Below are 14,773 nucleotides of genomic sequence, written 5' to 3'. Positions count from 1 at the left end.
CAGCATTTCTTGTTTTTGTTTGATTTCCAGCATCCGCAGTATTTTGCTTTTATTATAGCAATGTGATAATGACCAGATCATTTTTTTTTATACTAGGGACTCTAGGGATAACTCTCCTGCTCTTCGGAATAGTGTCATGGAATCTAATACACCCACCTGCGAGGTCGGGGGGCCCTTGGTTTAATGTCTTATCTGAAAGACGCCAATTCCGACAGTGCAGCACTCCCTCAGTACCACACTGGAGTGTTAGCTTTGACTTTTGTGCTCAAATGGAAGAGTGGAACTTGAACCTACAACCTTGTGACTCAGGAGAGTGCCATGGTTGGCACTTTAACTGCTCTTTGTTTGATTACTTTGTCTGGTAGAATCACTGCATAGCCTGTATGAAGTGTTCCTTGCATGTGATACGCCGAACTATCGACATAGACGTCCGGGACCTCCTTAAGGGGTTCCTTCAAAACAAGGTGTGAATCGAAATCAATAAGGGGCAGCGGACATTTGTGGGGGTCGCCCTCATGTAGAGCTGTGGGAGCATTGTCATCGACTTAGGGGTGACATCAATGTCCCACTACAGTAACTCTAAAGTCCATTTACTCAGTCTCTATGAGGAGACCAGCAAGTCTCCAGGCTTCATTAACAAGTTCAGTGGCGTGTGCAGCGAATGTCAGATTATTTGTTGAAGGCCTGTAATGTATGTGAAGTGTTGAACAGCCCAAAATATAGCTAGAAGGTGGCATTCACATACCAAGTAGGTAGTGTTTGCTCCTTGCAGAATCCTTGAGGTGTAAGCTATCAGTTGTCTCCCATTGTGTTCTTGACACGACACAGTAGTCGGGCGCTGGTCTGTAGCCCCTATTTCCAGGTGAAACGGTTGAGTGGAATCAGGCATCAGTCAGCAGGTTGCTTGCATAACTGCCCGTTTGAGACTCGTTACAGCCGTGGTGTGATCCTTTGTCCTACTGGACTGAACTCTGTTGGGGCTTTTTAAAAGTTCATACAAGGGCTTTGCTAGCTCGGCAAAGCTGGGAATAAAATTTCGCGGATTGCCGACTAGGCCTAGGGACGATTGGAGAACGGTTTTAGAGGTAGGGAGCAGAAGACTTCGGATGATTCCAGCTTTGAGAGTGTCTGGACTGTGCTGTAGCGAGAGATCATTACTCCTAAAATGGTGACTTCCTCTTGGAATAATTGGGCTGCCTTAGGACTTACTTTAAGTCCCGACCATGTCAGGATTGTTAACAGTTCATCTGACAGTAATAGGTGCTCATCCATAGTTCCTGTTGCTAGGAGCAGATCATCCACATACTGAAAAAGGCATTCAGGCTTAGAAAAGCCTTTCAGAGCTGCTGTCATTCGCTTGTGGAAGATTGTCGGAACATTGTGAAACCCTTGGAGTAAGCAAGTCCAAGTATAGCTTTGGTCTTCAAACGTGCAAGCGAACTTAAACTGATCTTCCCTTCTAACGGGGATATTCCAGAACCCATTTGAAATATCCAAGGTGGAGAAATATTACGATCCTACCGGCACTTGTGACCGGAGGCTAGGGGTTTCTTGGACAACTGGGGAGCGTGCCGTGGTCACAGAATTAACTTTATGGTAGCCTATAGTTAGCCTCCAGCTGTCATCTGGTTTTTTAACTGACCATATCGGTGAATTGATCGTGAAAGTGCCAGGCCTGAAAATGCCTTGTTTAACAAAGGACTGAACTGTGTCCCTGATGTAAGGATAACTATTTTTGGGGATGGGGTACTGTTTAACAAAGGAAGGAAGGGGTCTGTTCGTGGATTCTTCTCTTTCCATCCTGCCACAGTCATGTTAGTTAGTGGCAAAAACGTTCAAGTGCTGCTGAACAAGCCAACAAGCCTGAGGGTCCACATGTTCAGGAGGATTGTGGAGGCATGGCGTTTTAATAGTAATGACAGAGTAAGCATCAGAAACTTCACTAAAACTTTGCATGCCAACCCCAACCAAATTCAAGTTTGGTTGTAGTCAATGACCGCTCCGCTTTGATTCAAAGCATCAGTTCCCAAAATACCTCGTCCGTCAGGCATAGACATTAGCAAAGGTGAAGATAATACACAGGTGACACCTCTCAGTCAAAGTTCGGAGGCCTTTCCTGTATAAGCAGTAGTAGCTTTTCCATCAAATCCCAAACAAGATAACCCTTGCCTGCCGCCGCAAAGCGTTCAGGGTGTGGGGTATGGATGATGGTAGTGGCAGAACTGGTATCAATTAGCATAATCTGTTGCTGGTCCCCCGGTAGGGCAAATGAGATGACTGGTCATCCGTTACCATCACTTCGGAACCCCACTCAGGACCAAGAGGGGGCCTGGCCCCTTCATCCAGACCCCAATTGCCCTTCAACGGGAGGAAGAGGGGGAGGAGGAACACTAGGAAGTGAATGGGCAGCTGGACTGGGGGCCACCGGTAATTATTTGGGTCTTCAGTAATGCCAGTAGCTTTGTAACCTCCTGCTCAAGCCCTGAGGGCTTGGGTTCAGGCGGTGGAGTATAAATTGGGGGCGGATTGCGCTCCGGTGGTTCCTGAGCCCCATGGTGTCTTGGAGGGGGTTTATGGCCCCAACAGTCACAGACAAGTGACCAAGTCTTCCACAGTTATAGCAGGCCTGGGTCGTATTGGTGGGGCGGGGGCCCAGTTGGGAGCGTAACTAGGGCCTTCCACTGCCGCAACTGCCCAAAACCCCTTTGAATTAGGACTTTAGGGTTCCTTTTGAGGTGCCAGGCTCAGGTAACACAGTTTAGTACGCTACGAAACAGATGTCCCGAACCCACAGTTGCACCCGTTGTCTGTTTAACAAGGGGTGCCAAATTCTTAAGGAAAACGAGCTTAAACCATTCACCCTCCATGCCATCGGTAGGCTCATTCTGAAAGTGGCTGTACATATAGTACAGCCGCTTGGCAAAAGCTTGTGACTCCTCAGCATTATGGCTGGTCCGATGCAATGCTTCTTAATAGTCCTTATACCGAGGGCATTAAGGATATTGATCATGGTGGCGCGGGGACTGCTCAAAGCGTCATAGACGGCATGCTGTAGGTTGGACTTCAATTTTGAGTCACATAGAGTAAGCGTGTTTTCAATCTCCCGTTTCTAATTATAAGTGACCCTGTAGGGAATTTGCCGAGCGCCTGTTAACCTCAAGGGGATCGTCCCTATCTTGAATGGTTCCTAACTCATGTACGCAGGCTTGCAACTCTGTATGGGTCAATGGAGCTGAGCCTTGCTCTCTAAGGCTTATATCACCATCCCTGCCTGAAGTGGTTGTGGTTGTTACAATTGCCACTGGAGGGCCAGGACAAACCTGGAATCCAACAGACATCTTGGGTTTCGGCCAATCATCATCATGGCTGTATTGGGCTGCCTTATTAGCTAGGTTAGTAGTCTATGTCACCTCCCACTTTGCTTGTCATTGTCACCACGGTGACGAGCACTTGTTTCCCTAATCGTCCCTCCAGTTCCAAGATTTTCAGTTGGCATTGGGAGTGGTCAGCCTCCTTATCTGGCTGTTTTAACAGCTTCTCCTGTGGCACCTTGCGCATCCTGTCTAAGCTTTACATTCTCCCTACCATGAGTATTCAATTCTTCCTCCTGCTGCTTGCATTTAACCATTAGTGAATTAAGCAAGTAAAGCTTTGCTGCTGCAACATCACTGCATTTTGCTGCTTGTTTATTTCTAAACTTTGGACTTGTTTTTCCAACCGACTAATCTCCTGATCTTTTTGCGCACGTAAGTCTTGTAATTGTTTGAAATTCTTTATTTCAGTTTGCTTTGGTTGTGTCCAATTGTCACTTTTATTAGCGTAATGAAATGCGCCATAGGCAAGTAGGTCTCTTGCCTTTTTTGCTTTCACCTTTTTGTTGTCCACTCTCCCTTGAATGAACGCAACTACTTTGTCGAAGGAAGCTCTCTCACCCTTTGTTAAATATCGTCAACAAAATCTGAATCTCACCATCTGATACTTTATCTAATTTCTCTTTGTATGTCAACAGAACATTATTCTTTATTCTTCCCTAACATCTTTTCACTCTCTCCTTTAATCGACTGGCAAGTTCTGTTGATCCCACAACCCTGAGGCTTTCCTTCCCTGGCGTGAATGATGGCCGGCCAAACACTACCAAGGTCCCTACCCACTAACACCAAATATTCCAAGTCCTGGTCTGGTCCTGTCTGGGGTGCTAATGTAAGATTTCGAACCTTACTTATAATTTGTTCTTGGACCAGGCAATAAGAATTCGGACAAGGAGACACCTGATGTCGTGGCATCAGGATTTATTAAGGCTAAAAGGAATACTTAACAAATCCAAGACAGTTGATATCCTAGTCCAGATGACCTTTACTCTCCACTGGCTCGAGTGGCACAGACGGCTCGTGACTCCTCTTGTCTCCCTCTGTCGTCTTCACATCTGTGCACCGAACCTCTCCAGGTCTGTTCTCACATTCTTTGTCGCTGGTGGCTTCTCCTGTTGGTTCATACATATCACTGTTTCGATTGGTCCTGCCGTTTGATTTGTCAGTACTTCCGTTTGTACATTTATCATGGTCACATACGCAAGATAATGTGTACAAACGATGCATTATAACCTTGAGGTCCATTAGATCTCACACTTCCGGCGAGACTCATCTTGTTTCTCTGTTACATTTTGATCATAACTTGTTACATAGTTTTAAATATCTGTTCTTTTCTTTCCCTTTAACTGCATGCTATTAGGTCATACATTTCCGGCGAGACTCATCTTGTTTTTCTGTTACATTTTGATCACCGCTTGTTACATAGTTTTCGATATCTGTTCTTTTTCTTGTGATTATCAAAGTAATCACAAAGCAACTCTGGTTGACTTAAACTGTATAGGCAACATTTCTTTCCCCCAGTAAGATACACAGCTAAAGTTAACTCTTCATTTACCAAAAGCTTATACAAAACATATACTTTATATGTGAAAGTACATAAAATTCATAATACAAAAAAAAGACCAGTAAAAATGACAGAATCCACACTTCTTACAATTTGGATAGGCTCGAAAAAAGAATAAATCATTGAGCTAGATTTTGATGTACTTATTGATTTAGAATCTTCAGATGGTCTCTCCCTTTGTGCCATTTTGACAGAGGCTGAAGATTTTAACTACTTAAACTGTGTTGGGGCCCATCATCTCTACGAATCTTTTGAACTATTTAATTGCAAACTGCATAAAGCCTTAAATTGTTTTTTCTCTATTCAAGAGGGAAATTGTTCCCTGTGGTATACATAAGCCTCAACTTTTAGAGCTCTTGTTCCTGGGTCTCCTTATGGTTAGGACAAGTAGTTCAATATGACATGTCTTCCTGTGATAAATGCAGTGAATTATTATACTTAACCCCAGTTTGCTGCCCAAACATTTAAAAATTTGATAAATTCGCTGAACCAGTGAACATATCAGAGGAGCCAGACGATAAAAAAATTACTTGTGATCACCAGTGCACAAATTCTGTTGTGACTAGTAGCAAAATATAAGTATAACTTGCTAGTGAAAAAGAAGAGATTCTCACTGTCATAGAGTCATACAGCACTGAAACAGGCCATTCGGGCCACCGAGTCTGTGCCGACCATCAACCACCCATTTATACTAATCCTACATTAATCCCATATTCCTTACAACATCCCCACAATTCTCCTACCACCTACCCACACTAGGGGCAATTTACAATGGCCAATTTACCTATCAACCTGCAAGTCTTTGACTGTGGGAGGAAACTGGAGCACCCGGCGGAAACCCACAGGGTCACAGGGAGAACTTGCAAACTCCGCACAGGCAGTACCCAGAACCGAACCTGGGTCACTGGAGCTGAGAGACTACAGTGGTAACCACTGTGCCGCCCTGTATATAATTTGTTCTTCTGAAGCACAGTTGCCAATAGTTAGCTATTGTCTTTATTTTAAGTAATCATTTTTCGTATGTAAGGCTTCTTGCTGGCAGCCTGTATTTGTCTTCAATCAAGATTGAAGTTGTGCACCCAAGTCATTTTTATTTCATTATTTCGCTAGTCCAGGAACATTACTAATTGCAGTGTGCCAAAATGCCCTGTTTGAAATCAGCTAATTTTGCACAGCCCAAGAATGGATCATCTTGGTGTGTGTAAAAGGGAGTACCATAACAAGCAGTGACTTCGCAACTATGATTTTGCTATTGATATATACAAAACCTACCATGGTACTGGGGTAATTTCTGATTAGAATAGCAAACTTACAAGTGCGACATTGTAGTAACTACTGGTGCACAATTCTTCAGTTTAGTTACTCCATTTTTGCCTCATTGTGCATATCAAGGGAATGGTCACCTGTTATGGAATTCATTGAAAATAGGTCTCTAGAATAAAGACGGGGTATCTGTCAGTAGTAACACATTGCAAATAACCATATGAAAAATTAATTAAGGGCTGGATTTTAAGGAGCCCTCGACATCAGGATCCATGGTTGGGGGTTGGGGGGCGGGGGGTGGTGGGGGTGCTTGAAGATGGCTGCAGATGAGGCCCGTCATGGACCAAGATGCCGGCAGACCCGGCCCGATCCTCCCAGCGGTGGCGAGGCACTGTGGCTGTCTCCCTGCTGCTGGGTGACCGGAGCTGAATTGACCTATGCAGATGAATAAAATTAATAAATTAACATGCACTTACCTGGGATCTTGCGGGCCCATCGCGATCTTCAGAGTGGCGGCCCGCACTCCCGCGCCTTTGGATCCCTGTCTGGGGAAAGGAGGCGGAACACTGGTGGGAAGGATGTAAGTTTATCAGTGCAGGGGATGGGTGGGGAATGGGGTCAGATTAATGTCATGGGTGTAGGGGATGGTGGGAAGGGTTATAGTTTAAACTTTGTGCAGTTTGGGGGGGGTAGGTCAGATGATAAAGGTGTGTTTGGTGGGGGTGTGTGGGAGAGGGGTAAAATAAATACTTTCATTTAATTTTTATTCCATCTATCTTTAAATATTTAAATATGCTGGTAGAGCTGGCAGCCCTAAAAATGGCACCAACGCCTGTGCACAAGCAGCTGACGCCATTGCTGGGGATGGACAGCCCATCTAGCCACGTGATTGTGGGGGTAGCCCGTCCTGGCTATTTAAATGAGCAGCAGTCCTTGAGATCGCGGCGGCTCTCTCGGTGGTGTGCTTATGAAATCCAGCTCTAAATGTATATACCATATATTGAAGGTAGTAAAGTTTGTTAGATACTGCGTTAACTTTTTCAGCTTAGCTTAGTTGAACTCTTGCATCTGAGTGAGAATGTTGCTCAATTCCCATTATGGACTTGGACACTCACTCTAGGTGACACTTTATTGCAGTACTGAAGGAATACAGAATTGTCAAGTGCTATTTTCAGGTGAGGCATTAAATGAGGCTCCAACTGCCTGTTTAGGTGAATATAAAAGATCTCATGACACTATTCAAGAAGGAGCAGTAAACTGTGCCAGTGTCCTTGCTAATATTCCTCCTTCAGCCAACACCACTGGAACCAAATCCACCACATCAGCCTTGGTGCAGTTGGTAGCACTCTCACTTCTCACACAAGGTTGTGGATTCAAGTTCCGCTCCAGGACTTGAGCACAACAATCTAAGCTGACACTCTAGTGCAGTACTGAGGCAGCGCTGCACTGCCAAATGAGATTTTAAACCGAGGCCCTGTCTGCCCTTTCACTTGGACGCAAAAGATCCCACAGCCCTATTTTGAAGAGCAGGGGAATTATCCCCGGTGTCCTGGCCAGCAGTAGTCTCTCAATTGTTACCACTAAAATAGATAATCTGGTCATTATCACATTGCTATTTGTGGGAGCTTGCTTTGTACAAATTGGTGCCGCATTTCCTACGTTACAATGTTGACTGCAGTTCAAAAGTATTTCATTGGTTGTAAAGCGCTTTGAGGTGTCCTATTGGAGGCACTATGTAAATACCAGTCTTTCAGATTATCAGGTTATTTATTCTTTGGCTGTTTGTGGAACCTTGCTGTATACAAATTGACTGAGTTTTCTAAAATTAGTAATTGCAGTTCAAAAGTAATTCACTGTGGGACGTTGTAAAGATGTGATGCAATGCTGTATAAACACAAGCTTACTTTTAATTTAAATTGATGAATCCTTCTATTTACAGGTACTAACAATGCCAGGTTGGCAGCCATGTTGAGACAGTTAGCACAGTACCATGCCAAGGATCCAAATAATCTCTTCATGGTCAGAATAGCACAGGTACGTGCGCAGTTCTTCTGAAGCATTATTATGAATTACTGATGAAGCATTTAAGATGATGTATGAAAGTTTTAAGTGAGAACTGTTGAAATGCAAATCAACTGATTTTTAAGGAACCTGCACTTTTTAATCCCTTTATCAATCCTGAGGTCTATTTATTTTTAAAATGTTTGTGTCCCTCAACCTAGTTGGTGCTACCTGTAATGTTTTTGCAGATCAGGTAGGCAGGTTCAAAATTGTGAGATTCATATTAATATCTCCTATACTTTGAGAATCGAGGTATAAGCAAAGGCAAATCACAGCTCATGTTGGAAGTATATTTTTGTGACTGACGTGGTACAGGGCAAGTTCGGAGCTCCGCTTTGAAGCTGCCTGTGGTCAAAAGGTTACCAACATTCATAAATTTACATAGAATTTACAGCACAGAAACAAGCCATTCGGTCCAACTGGTACATGCTGCAGTTTATGCTTTGCACGAACCTCCTCCAACCCCTCTTCATCTCCCCCTATCAGCATATCCTTCGAGTCCTTTCTCCCTCGTTTATCCAGCTTCCCTTAAATGTATCTATGCTCTTCTCCTCAACCACTCTTTGCGGCAACGAGTTCCACATTTTCACCACTCTCTGGGTAAAGAAGTTTCTCCTGAATTCCCTATTGGATTTTTTTTTTTTTAGAGATACAGCACTGAAACAGGCCCTTCGGCCCACCGAGTCTGTGCCGACCATCAACCACCCATTTTATACTAATCCTACACTAATCCCATATTCCTACCACATCCCCACCTGTCCCTATATTTCCCTACCACCTACCTATACTAGGGGCAATTTATAATGGCCAATTTACCTACCAACCTGCAAGTCTTTTGGCTTGTGGGAGGAAACCGGAGGACCCGGAGAAAACCCACGCAGACACAGGGAGAACTTGCAAACTCCACACAGGCAGTACCCAGGATTTATTAGTAACTATCTCATATTTATGGCCCCTAGTTCTGGACTACCCCACAAGTGGAAAGATCTTCTCTACATTTACCTTATCAAACCCCTGCCTAATCTTAAAAGACCTCAATCAGGCCACCCCTTTGTTTTCTGTTTTCTAGCAAAAAGAGCCCCTATAGTTATAACCCCTCAGTTCTAGTAACATAGAACCATTGAAAAATTACAGCACCGAAGGAGGCCATTCAGCCCAGTGTGTTTGCGCCGGCTGAAGAAAACTAGCCGCCCAATCTAATCTCATCTTCCAGCACCTGGTCCGTAGCTTTGCAGGTTTACAGCACTTCAGGTGCATGCCCAGGTACCTTTTTAAATGAGTTGAGGGTTTCTGTCTCCGCCACCAATCCAGGCAGTGAATTCCAGACACCCACCGCCCTTTGGGTGAAAAAGTTCTTCCTCATGTCCCCTCTAATCCTTTTACCACTCACCTTAAATCTGTGCCTCCTGGTAATTGACCTCTCCACTAGGGGAAACATGTCCTTCCTGTCTACTCTATCTAGGCCTCTCATAATTTTGTACATCTCAATTAAGTCACCTCTCACCCTCCTCTGTTCTAAGGAAAACAACATCCTAGTTAGTCTTTTTTTGCGCCTTCACCAATGCCTGTATATGCTGTGCACCGTACTCCGTAAATGTCGTTTAACCAAGGTTCGGTGCAAGTTTAATATAACTTCTCTGTTTTTCAATTCTGTCCCTCTGGAAATGAACCTAAGCTTTTTTTTTATGGCTTTGTTAACCCTGTAACACTATTTTTAATGATTTGTACATCTGTGTCCCAGATCCCTCTGCTCCTCTATTTAGAATCTTATTTTCCAAGGAGTATGTGGCCTCCTTAATCTTCCTACCAAAATGTGCCACTTCACACTTATCTATATTGATGGGCTGGATTTTGTGGAAGAGGTGGAGCTCCCGGTGCGAGGCCAAAAAGGCAGGGGGAACTGCGCCTCGGCCTTTTCGTTTCCCCTGCCACCCCCAAGCAGCGATCCTCTATTGTTTTTCTGCCTAAGTGTCCCATGTCAGTATCCCTGTCCCTTTAAAAACGGGGATCCCACTTCCAAGAGCTGTCGGCCAATCATAGGGACTGCAGCTCAGCAGTATCAGCAGCGCCACTGCAGAAGCCTCGACAAGGCTCACATGAATAATAGCTATTTGATCAAGGTATCGCAGGGGTCTGGTGCCAGTAAAACTATACATCAGAAAAAACAAATGCCCCCTGGAAGGGATATGTTTGTCTGGGGTGGGCAGTTAAAAAAGCCTTTGTGATGTGGATAGAATTTTCCAAATGTTTTGTGGTAACGCAATGAACTGCAAAATAAATTTTCTGTTAAGTGGTCTGCCATAATTGCCATATGGGTGGTTTTTCCACCATATATGTTTGAGTTCAGGAGCTATGAAAATGTCTATTTTCAATTGTAATGGTTTCATCCATTCTTATTTGAGACACTAGGTGGAGTAGCTTGATTCACTGGTAGGGGAAAGTGACAGTGGCCATCTTGTCCCACGCGAAGCCAATGCAGCACTTAGCAGCTGTTTGTGGAACTTTGCTTTAGGGACCATTTTGAAGTTGGGTTAATTGCCAATATTGTACTACTTTCTCGTATCATAAGAATATATGAAATCAAAGCAAAATCATCAGGTACCTAGAACTTAAATTTGTGTTGTGTTCCTGTGATAGGGTTTGACGCACCTTGGAAAAGGAACGCTCACATTATGTCCATACCACAGCGACAGACAACTAATGAGTCAAGTGGCAGTGGCTGGTCTTCTCACTGTACTGGTCTCTTTTCTCGATGTGAAGAACAGTAAGTTTTGTTCAGTTTAATTTAGAGTTCTAATGCATGGTTAATTGCATCAGTACAAAAGTGTTAATGACTGCTGTATATTGAATAGATTTTTAGCATATTTATCAAATTTTAAACACTTGAAGCTTTGTAATTGAAATTAAGTTAAATGTTAACACTTGGCAACCTTTTAAAATCCTCTCTCCTCTTTGTGAATCTGTTTTAAATCAAAAATCGGAAAAAATTTCATTAATGCAGAAGATAAAACCTAATGCAGTGAGCCCACTGACTATTTTGTTGGTCCATGTCGAGCCTGATATAACCAGGTTTGATGTGATTAGCATCATTAATTAATGCACTTTTTAACCAAAAACTTATTGACATCACGATCACCTAATGCACATTTGTGTGAACATTATTTTCAGTTCTCAGTAGTATCTCAGCATTTTGCCTTGTCTGTGGCGAGAGCAACAGATTAATGTTGTAGGTTTCTGATGAAAGGTCATCGTCCTTTTTCTCTCCCAGTAGTTGCTACCTGACCTGCCGAGTGTTTCCAGCAATTTCTTTTTTTATTTCAGATTTCAAGCTTCTGCAATATTTTGTCTTTTGTTATATTCTTCTGTCAGTTTTAGCTATTGTAACCATTGTATCAAGTTTGGCAAGAAGCTACCAAACTGGATTGCAGTTACAGCACTGAATAAATGGTCCCACGGTTTTTCTGGATAACCAACTATATTTGTAATTTATTTCATTTCAATATACATATTACAATGCAGCACAATTAATCTTTAAAAAAGACCTTTAAAAACAATAGTCACATCTAGCATAGCTAAGTTTTAACCGTTAGAAAGCTTGATTATTAACACCTAATGAATTTTTTTTTTACACCGAAGCAACAGCATTTGTACATTGGTTGTCAAAAGTGCTTGAGCCCTGATACCTGGTGAAGTTTTGGTAACATCACTGAATTGGTTACTAGGCAGTGTTCCCAACTGGAGAAAACACTGGTTTAAAAGAAGCGCTTAACACTTTAGACTTCAACAAGGCAGTATAATACATAAATAAATCCAGACTTCTGCAATTCATTTAAATATTTTATTTAACAATTATTTATTTAATGGGCCAGTCATCATTGAAAAAGAAAGAAAAGGGATTTGTGCATGGAAATTTTTAGTTATTCATTTAAGTGGACTTGACTAACAAAATCTTTGTGATAATGGGAAGATGAAAAACTTAACCTGTACAAAGTTAGAAAATGTAGCAAATCAAAATAAAACTAGTAGAATTGGTGATTAATATGCAAATAGTCTAAAAATAATTTTTTTTATTTACAGTAATTCTTGGGAAATCCCATTATATTCTTTATGGGTTGGTTGCTGCGATGCAGCCTCGTATGCTAGTTACATTTGATGAAGAACTCCAACCATTGCCAGTGTCAGTCCGTGTTGGCCAGGTATGAAGGTGTATGATAGTGTGTTGAATTAATTAAAGCAGTGAACTTTAGTTCAAAAATCATCTCCACAAATGCAAATTTCAGACTCTCTGCTTCTAAACTGTTTATCTTTTTTATGAGGAGTGTATTTAGTCTATGCAAAATATAAATGCTACAGAGCATTACTGAGTTGGCTGATTTTGCAAGAATGCTGGTGCAGTGCATTCGTCCTGCACCATGTGTATTAGAATTGTAGGGTGTGATTTCACAGCCACAATTCTCTAGTCAGTTCCTGACTACATCTGGGGACAGAAATTGTCTGCACAAATCCCCCAAAAAGTGGTGAGAAAATCCAAAAGTTGACAAATTCAGAATTCATAGTCTTAAATATGTATTCCTTCAGAACCTGTGGAATCCGACAGCAATACTGATCTCCATCAATAAAGCTTGGTTAAAGGTTGAAAAGTTTGGAAAAACTCATTCCAAGCAAAGCAGAAGTTTTAAAAAATGCACCCATTTTGCTGCAGGCACAGTTTATTTGTGCAAGACAGTACATGTGCAGTTTTGAATTATGACCACATTCAAGAGAGAGTTGCTTATGCTGTAGATTTAGGCACAATTCAAGCACTTATCAGTAATTATCTTAAATATAATTTAAACTGCTTTTCTTCCTACTTGATTTCATTTAATATCTTCATGTACATTGTGCAGTGATGTATCTGTTGACTGTGCCATATAATAAGATTCAGTTTTTGCTTCCACAGTTGCTCACATAGCAAGCTGAAATTCTTGGGCTGATGTCAGTGGGAAGTGTTGAGTTGAAGATGGGAAATTTGTTTCCTTTTCTATCCCTCCTCGGGGTGAAGAGGAAACTTGGAAAATCTTAACGGCTCACCTGATATTCCCCCACATCACCCAAAAGTTTGTGCCAGTAACATTTGGTAGAAGCATTTGAGCTGGTGGCTTAACTGATCTCTCAACTAGGGAATGCGACAGGGCTGATAATCAACGGTGGAAATTAAATTGTTGGAAAAGATCTATTAACTCTTCTGGTTTTGTTGCAGGCTGTGGATGTTGTAGGCCAAGCAGGCAAGCCCAAGACCATCACGGGATTCCAGACGCACACTACACCTGTGCTATTAGCACATGGCGAAAGAGCTGAGTTGGCAACCGAAGAGTACATACCTCTAACCCCAATTCTTGAGGGGTTTGTCATTTTGCGCAAAAATCCCAATTATAGTTTGTAACTTGTAGTTAATACTTGGCCCTTTGTACATGGAGTTTCTTTGAGAATAGTCGTCATCCATGCCCAAAAAGTACTGATGAACCATTGACAAAATATGATTACCAGTCTGCTTTTGAGCCGGTTTAAAATATTGGCTCAGAGCTTCTATATTTTATATTACTTTACCGCATGATTGATGTACTTCATTAAGTTTTGTTATAATGCTGTAATACCTAAAATAAAGTTATTTCTGGTCCACAAATATAGGTTTATTTATAATATTGGTCTTTTATAGTGATTGTTCATGTTTATATTCCATCATTAAAAGTGTATTATATTGTACATGATGTGTAAAATAACCATTTTAAACTACATTATCATTATTGGTTTGCCTATTAAATACATTATCAAAAGTATGGGACATGGGAACATTGAAACAGGAGTTGGTCAGCTTAGCCCCTCGAGCCTATTCTGCATTGACATCATGGCTGATTTGCAACCTAACTCCATATACCTGCCTTTGCCCCATATCCTTCTATACCTTTGGTTAACAATCTATCAATCTCAAGGTTTTTAAATTAACAGTTGATCTAGCATCAGTTGCAGTTTGCAAAAGAGAGTTCTAAACTTCTGTTGCCCTTTGTGTCCAGAAGTGTTTCCTAATTTTACTCCTGAAAGGTCTGGCTCTAAATTTTAAAGTATGGCCCTGATCCTAGATTCCCTAACCAGTGGAAACAGTTTCTCTTTATCTACCCTTTCTGTTTCCCTTAATATCTTGAAAACTTCAATCAAATCACACCTTAACCTTCTAAATTAAAGTGAGGCACAACCCTAGTTTTTAGAAACATAGAAAATAGGAGCAGGAATAGGCCCTTCGAGCCTGCTGCGCTGTTCATTATGATCATGGCTGATCCCGCTTTCGCCCCATACCCTTTGATCCCTTTAGACCCAAGAGCTATATCTAACTCCTTGAAAGCATACAATATTTTGACCTCAACTGCTTTCTGTGGTAGCGAATTCCACAGGCTCACCACTCTCTGGGTGAAGACATTTCTCCTCATCTCAGTCCTGAAAGGTTTACCCAGTATCCTTGGACTATGACCCCTGGTTCTGGACT

At 42.1% G+C, this 14,773-nt stretch overlaps 1 protein-coding gene across 1 annotated transcript in view; it reads left to right on the top strand.

Annotated features, from left to right (window-relative positions):
- The window catches only part of psmd2 (proteasome 26S subunit ubiquitin receptor, non-ATPase 2), a 68,221-nt gene extending 54,303 nt beyond the window's left edge, over positions 1-13,918 (top strand). Inside the window, exons 18-21 of the mRNA XM_068042323.1 lie at positions 8,135-8,229; positions 10,894-11,020; positions 12,334-12,452; positions 13,496-13,918. Of these exons, the coding sequence (XP_067898424.1) occupies positions 8,135-8,229; positions 10,894-11,020; positions 12,334-12,452; positions 13,496-13,678 (524 nt within the window). The 3' untranslated portion in view covers positions 13,679-13,918. The remainder of the gene's footprint in view (positions 1-8,134; positions 8,230-10,893; positions 11,021-12,333; positions 12,453-13,495) is intronic.
- The last annotated feature ends 855 nt before the right edge of the window (positions 13,919-14,773 follow it).

Source organism: Heterodontus francisci, chromosome 11 (genome assembly GCF_036365525.1).
Source record: "Heterodontus francisci isolate sHetFra1 chromosome 11, sHetFra1.hap1, whole genome shotgun sequence".
NCBI classification, from domain to species: Eukaryota; Metazoa; Chordata; class Chondrichthyes; order Heterodontiformes; family Heterodontidae; genus Heterodontus; species Heterodontus francisci.
Note: the sequence above shows the minus strand (reverse complement) of the source record. Positions and strands in the feature narration are given on the sequence as shown.